This window comes from Physcomitrium patens, chromosome 20 (genome assembly GCF_059467195.1).
Source record: "Physcomitrium patens ecotype Gransden chromosome 20, ASM5946719v1, whole genome shotgun sequence".
Taxonomy (NCBI): domain Eukaryota; kingdom Viridiplantae; phylum Streptophyta; class Bryopsida; order Funariales; family Funariaceae; genus Physcomitrium; species Physcomitrium patens.
In genome coordinates, this window is record NC_143429.1 from 9,306,703 (window position 1) to 9,314,103 (window position 7,401).

At 31.4% G+C, this 7,401-nt stretch overlaps 1 protein-coding gene across 1 annotated transcript; it reads right to left on the minus strand.

The window, feature by feature from the left end:
• Window positions 1-3,232: 3,232 nt before the first annotated feature.
• On the minus strand, window positions 3,233-3,619 carry LOC112273198 (uncharacterized). Its single transcript, XM_024501676.1, has one exon. The coding sequence runs from the start codon at window positions 3,617-3,619 to the stop codon at window positions 3,233-3,235; it is 387 nt and encodes a 128-aa protein (XP_024357444.1).
• Window positions 3,620-7,401: the final 3,782 nt, after the last annotated feature.

Below are 7,401 nucleotides of genomic sequence, written 5' to 3' on the forward strand. Positions count from 1 at the left end.
AATATTCTTCATAAATGAAATATACATTTGTGAAAGTTTTATTTTATTTTCTCTCTCTTTCATGCTTGCTATGGTGGATTGTTCACATTTTAGTGCTATAAAATTGCTCTAATGGCTTGTTTGGCTCCAGCTTGTAGGTTATGGCAATAAGGGTTTGAGAAAGACAATAGCCTTAATTTGTAGCTTTTTCTGAAAAAAAACTAAGATATCTTAAGAAATTTAAATATTTTTGGATTAGGAAGGATAAACTTTGAATTGTAAATGCAAGAATTCGTTTAAATTTTTTATTTTTTTGTAACAATTTTATCGTAATTTAAGATAAATTATACAAAAAAATAAAATTACAACTGAAAATAAATAGAAAAAATTATCTTTTATATATTACAACATGTGTTGGAACTTGAGGATCTTTTTGTAATTTATTCTGTGTGAATTTATTTTTTTATTTATTTTCAAAAAGGTTCTGTCTAAAATAATCGTGTAATTTCAATTAGTATTTCAATATTATATTATATTTTTTTTACAGTAATCATGATTTTTTGAGTATATTTGCTTTGAAAAATAAAATACAATAATCTTAAACACTAATGAATTCATTTATTTTTGTAATTTTTTCTTGTGTGCCACATGTGGTGAGACTTGAAACCAATACTTAATATTATAATTTTATAAATAATAGATCTTGGTATTCTAAGCTAACATCATATTTAAAAAAATATTTTAAAATTCATAATATTTTCAAATCACAAAAAACACACTAAAAATAAAGTATTAATGAAATTACATCACCTACTGATGAAGAAGTTGAATTCATACCTGTTGTCTTAATTTTGTAAACCAATATATATATATATATATATATATATAAAATAAAAATTCAAAAAAATCAAAGATTTATAGAAATAGTAAATAACAGGTTTAAAGCCTTATTTGATAAGATATAATTATAGTCAATGAAAGGGATTGATTTTTTATACCAATGAAACAGGATATGTTATTGAAACTGAACCACAATAAATCAGAGCAGTACATAACATATTTCATAACCAAAGCAAGTCTTGAGCAACACCATGAGTATTTGAAAGAATGCAGATAAATTTAGAATGAAGTTATTTTGAGATCAAAATGGGACGAAAACATGGCGATGGACTCGGATGGTCAAAGGCCGAATAGATCACATTATTGATTCCTGTCACAACGACAATGATCCCGAATTGGGCTGCAGTGAAATCAAGGCTTCCTCTGCAAAACCCTGATTCTCGGCGCTGTCTCCTAATCAAGGGAGATGGAGTAAATATGTTTATCGACATCCCCTAAGAGTTGTATGCACTATTTAGAATGCATTTCTGTATGCTCAATAGGTTACACAAAGGAGATGTATTGCTGCAGAGCTGTGGACTTCGGGCAGGTCCTTGATGAAACGTGTGGATTACGACGAGCTTGTTAGACGTGGGATTCGAGTAAAAGCTGCATGTTTCATGAGGGCTTCATGAATTTCTTAGGCTTGTGTTAAGACAATGTGACAAAGAAACCTAAACCTAAACCCTAAACCCATATCCTGCTTCCGATCTCTTCACACTCAAACTCTATTCGTAAAAAAATTAACCTCATATTTCCTTTGTAATATTTACAACAGTAATCAAACTGACAAAAATAAATATGAAGGACGAGGACACACAATTATACTATTCCTCACGGAAATGCAGAAACAACCGGAACTCCAAACTTCATGACCAGAGAGTTTGCCTTGTGTATGACATTTTCTTCATTAAAGTCTTACAAGATTTTTACATTGGCCTGCAGAGTCTCTGCGTTTTGTACTGAAACGAACTGCTGACTCCAAAGGAATTGGTCAAATCCTCATTGACATGCCGCATCACACGCTCAATTTTGTTACTAGACTGCATACGGTCATCATTGAATGACACAATGCTTGATAATGGTCTGACGCTGAACACCAGAACCCACAAGAGCCGTGGACTTAATCGCTAGCTGCCCTCTGGTCCTCCATCAAACTTTGCTTAGTGTCGTTTAAAGAAATCTCTGAACCTTCATTTTGCAGTGATGATGACTGAAGACGCCGCTGAAATTCGATGAGCGGAGGGATCTTGCCAGGTCCTACACCTGGCAAGCATAGTACTCAAGAGATTTTGTCGATTTGATGATTTTATGTTGTAATAAAAGCACTAATGTGTATGACATTGGTATCAATCTGGCACACTTACCCGAATTCATGCATGCTGTATCTTACGAAAAGCGCAAGATGTACTTCAGAAGTTGGGCACATGATGCATATCGAGCCACATTCAAGTGGTCCATCTGATGAATTCCAAATCAAGAAAATAGAGAACAATCTACTAAAGAACTGCAGGTTCGCAGGTACTAATACGTTCTCCAGGCAGAAATTGGGTTTTCAAGCATCCTTCATCTTCGAAAACGGCAACAATTCTCTCAAGCAATAGGGCAGTGGGAGCAATGGTCAAGTAAACTTAGATTTGTAAAATGCAACAATATTACCTGTGGCTGTATCCCCAAATTGAATGTAGTAAGAAATTAAAAAATTCTTTTCATTTTCATCTTCACACTGTGTACAGCACCGCTGCAATTAAGCTTAGAATGCCGGAGCGTGTTGCTGAAAAAATACTAATTAAGTACAAATGCGAAAAGTTGTTGCTTTGGACAACATACAGGTGCAGCAACATTGTAGTGTAGCTTGGCGCATAACCAAAGATCAAGTCACTCCAACAACACAAAATGAGAATGCACATAGATGACATGCGCTTATAAAACAAGATTCATGAATTCATGAACAAGATGTTTGGGCAGCTACACCTTGCGACACTTCAAGCTTCATTAAGCTGGTGTTCTGTAATAAAAATAGATTCTACTCACTTAGTGAGTTTGAATGAACCCTCAAAACTAATTATGTCAACCGTAATTGGTTCTTGCTCCAATTACAGTACCCACATGATCACAACAGCTCTACAAGGTCCAACTGATATGAAATTGTGACCTAGTTTACGAAGTATGATGGGGGACCAATTTAAGTTAAATCTACAACATGCTTGAACTAGTCCAAGGATTTCAATACTAGAAAGAAATGCAAGGACCAATCAGCTCCTCTTCTGGCATACTATAATACACTAAAGAACGTAGTGAAGAGGGGGGGGGGGGGTATCTTACATGACTCAATCTTACATAGCACAATTTAAGTAGAATAAAACCCAATGAACTAAGAAACGGAAATGCGACTAGGATCAGGAGCAGGATTATGTTGCCTACGCGGAATGAACATTATGAGACAAACTCCTCCAATGGCAATGGCGGAGCCAATGAGGTCCCAGCGATCAGGCTGCACGCCGTCAAAAGCCCAAGCCCAGAAAAATGAGAGCAGAATGAAGAAACCACCATACGCAGCATAGACGCGTCCGAACATTTCATCTTGCAAAGTCGGGACTATCCCATACAGAACCAAAATTGCACTTCCTAGTATAAAAAATCCCCAATGCCAACCCGATCTCCGCCACTTCCACACAAACCAACCCCCTCCAATCTCGCACAGCCCCGCTGCTACAAAAAGCGCAATAGACTTGAACACCTCCAATGCTTTATCCGACATCTCTCCTGGTTCCAAATTGTGCTCCAGTTCCTACACTTCCCCAATCCTCCTTGTGACGGCTCTCCCGATGATGATATAACCACTAAAACCCTAAACCCGAGCAACCGGAATTCGACAAAAAAAAAAGAAAAAAAAGAAAAAAAAATTCAACAAAATACAAAGAGAATCCACCTCCTCCAATTGAAAACCCTGAACCCTAAACGAGGCGATCAATTGTCAACCGAAGGCTCTAGTTATCGGGTTCAAATAAAGGCTAGTGTGAAAAAGGACCTCGACGTTCTCGAGTTCCCGTTAGATTCGAACGCGTTGTTCCCGACACAAGAAGGAAAAGACAGTCTTCGCCCTAAAGCTACAAGGAGAGCATCTTCGGTGGGTATTTTTTATTTTAATATCTGAAAGTAGATGAGAGCATAGAACCAATAACCCCTTTTGGGGGAAAATATCTTTTTTTTTTTGGGGGGGGGGCACTTTGCATGAGTCCAATTTGACTTCCACACCATTAGAACTTCATCAAATAGATTCTTGTTACCAAATTGGAATTGTTGGTTTCTGAAACTTTGAATTTATTTGGGCACCCTATTTTTTTTTTTTTTTTTTTTAATTTTATTTTGTCATGTGAGTTGTTGCATAAGACAAAATCAAGTTAAGACTTGCGGCAAACTTGAATACTTCAAAGTGTTTATGTTGCTGAAAGTCAAAATGGACAATGAATCAAGTGTTGTTGTGCCTTACATCTTTGTCATTTTGTTACTATGAAACCAAACATATAACCAAAGAGCATGAAATGGTGTATATGTATGTCTATCTATATATATATATATATATAAATAAAGCACTGTTTGAGTTGAAATTCTTGATTATTTTTTTAAATATTTATCATTAAACTTTATGTTTCTCAGATAAATAAGTACAAATATTTCATCATTATGAGATATTTTAGCTTTCATAACATTATTTTATTTTTATAAGAAAATAGTTGATAATGCAATAGGTTTAATAATATGTTCTATTTAATTAGATTTGTTTGGTTATTTTCAATGAAGATCTATTTGATCAACTAATACCAACTTGTCTTCAAATAAATCAAATTTTCATGGATTTTTTCATGTATTTATCAACTATATATATTTTTTTGATTACTGATTTTTAGCCAATTAATCCTTCAAAGTCTTTCTATATTTTTATTTAATTTTTAATTCATTTTTTTAATAATAACAATTTTTTTGTGACTATTTGTGAAGGACAAGAACCTATACAAACTTAACTAGAGAAAGTATGTTCAAATACAACTATTAATTTAAAAAAACAAAAATTCTTAGTTTCCAGGCAACAGAAATGCTAAAAAATGCCAATGGCATCTTGCTAAAGCTTTTGGAATTGATAGCATTCACCAATGCAAATGTAATAACACTGAAGCTGCATATTACAATGCACACTTACAATTATTCAAATATCTTAAATGCAATCAAAATTCTAGGGTTTATTCTTTTTTTAAAAAAAAAAATAAAAAAAAAATCACTAAAATTACTTTTACTTTGGTTGCTTGCTAGGACGTGGTTGGTTTTTGTTCATTCATTCATTCATTCATTCATTCATATATATATGATTTATTGCCCTTCTTCAAGCATGTTGTGCAAAAGTATTTGTTATCAAAAGAGAAGCAGCTTTGTGGTTTTGCAAAGATGCAGAAAGTAGTTATAAATCCCAGATTATCTCAAATGTGAGAATAGGCAACTTCAAGTGCACACCAAGCAAGAATGAAATTCAAGACCATTTATTTGACCATGTAAATTTGAGTTTGTATACTGGCACACCCAGACAATACTTCCTTCATGAAAATAATTAATTAAATGAATGAACTCACACACATATAACTATAAATATATATATTTGTTTTTGGATTGAATCATAATTTTCTCAGCAAACTTGTTGGGATTGAGTTAGCAATGTACATGTCTTCCTTAAGCATGGACTCACTTGTCATTGTGAAGCTCAATGTTCCTCATCTTGTCCATTCCATGTACCAAGCAAGTATTTTGTAGTATCCCATTTATCTATTGTATACTACGTTTTTTCTATTTAAAAAATATATATATTATGTTTAAATTTCAAATGAAATTACAAATTAAGAAAAAAAAAATGTCCATGGTTATTTAGAATAAATTATCAATATTTATGGTAAAGTATTAATATTAAAACAATAATTGAATACCTATATGCAAATTTTTCAAAAAATAAAATTGAGTTGTATTTATAAATAAATTTTAAAAAATTAAAAAAAATCTAAAACATTTACTTTATTAACTACTTGACTATAGCATTTTCTTACAAAATTTGGAGAATTTAATCTAACTAATAGAAAAAATTAAAAAATAAATAAATATCAGCTTACCAAAAACAAAGGATTCTGGATATTTATTGCAGTGTTTAATTGTTAAATAAATATCCTTTTTATAAACTGTTGATTTGTATTAGAATTAAGTTACATAATTTATTTTATATGTTCTGATTTAACTTTTAATAATTAATTATATTAAATCTATTTAAAGTAAGATTTATCTAATAGTTATATAGATTGCATTATGAGAATTCCACATTATTTGAATTGTGCACTTATGTCAATGAAATGCTGATTTGGGTACTTTCTATGGATTGAGTAGAAACATTCTTGCACAAGTTTGAGGTAATGAACTATGTTGTTATTCATTGTTACTTCATGATTTAATTTTCCGTCAGTGTTTCTTCTCTATTCACTAATTAAGCAATTCTTTATGCACTAGAATGAAGAAAAGAAAAAAACAAGTTATTGAATCTTGAATTTTGTATAAATGAAAATTTTGTATTCTCAAACATCATCATAGATTTTTTCTAAAGAAAATTTGAAACATAAAATAAATAATTTATTACATATATAGCAACTTCAAAATTACATGTAAATAAGGAAATTACAAGGTAAACACCTCCCTTTTTATTACGTGGATATTCTCCATGTTATACCAATAATACACCATTGCTACAAGTTTTTCAACAAGTTAGATATTAAGGAGAGAAAAAGGTACAAAAACAACAACAAAAAACAACATTAGTCCACAACACATGAACATTAACAACACAAAACTTAAACAAAACAAACAAATGAAGACATGGAAAGTGTCTACATACTAAAATGGAGATGTCTGTGTCCTAAAAGGATGGTGTCTATATAGTCAAATGGAGGTGTCTATCTAACAATTCTCTTAGATAATTGTAAATTCAAAATCATTTGAAAAAAAAATATTATAATTATTGTTGTAGATGTCTTAAAGACGAGTTCTTATTTTTATTTTTTTTATTGTAATGAGGCAATACTTTCAAAAAATGTGCTACAAGTTCCATTTGTTTGACTAGGCTTCAAAATTAAATAAAAACAAGCTTAGAATGCTTATGCTTACAAATAATTATTTTAATTCTTTTGCACAAATGTGCAGTCTATTTTGTCAATACATACTAAGCATGGATTTTCTTGAGTAAACATGCAAAATCAACAACTCATTATTCTAAGATAGTTGTAAATTTTTGATGGTATATTGAGAATGTTGAGAAGTACTTAGAGGATATCTTGAATTAAATTGGAGATACTTGGAGGTATATTTTAAAATTCCATATATTCATTTTAGGATTCGATATAATAATTATGCATGTGGTTTATAGAAATAAATACTTTATCTTGAATTATACATATAATTATATTGAAGTATCTCCAATATAATTCAAGATAAGTAATTTATCTTGTCCTTGCTACT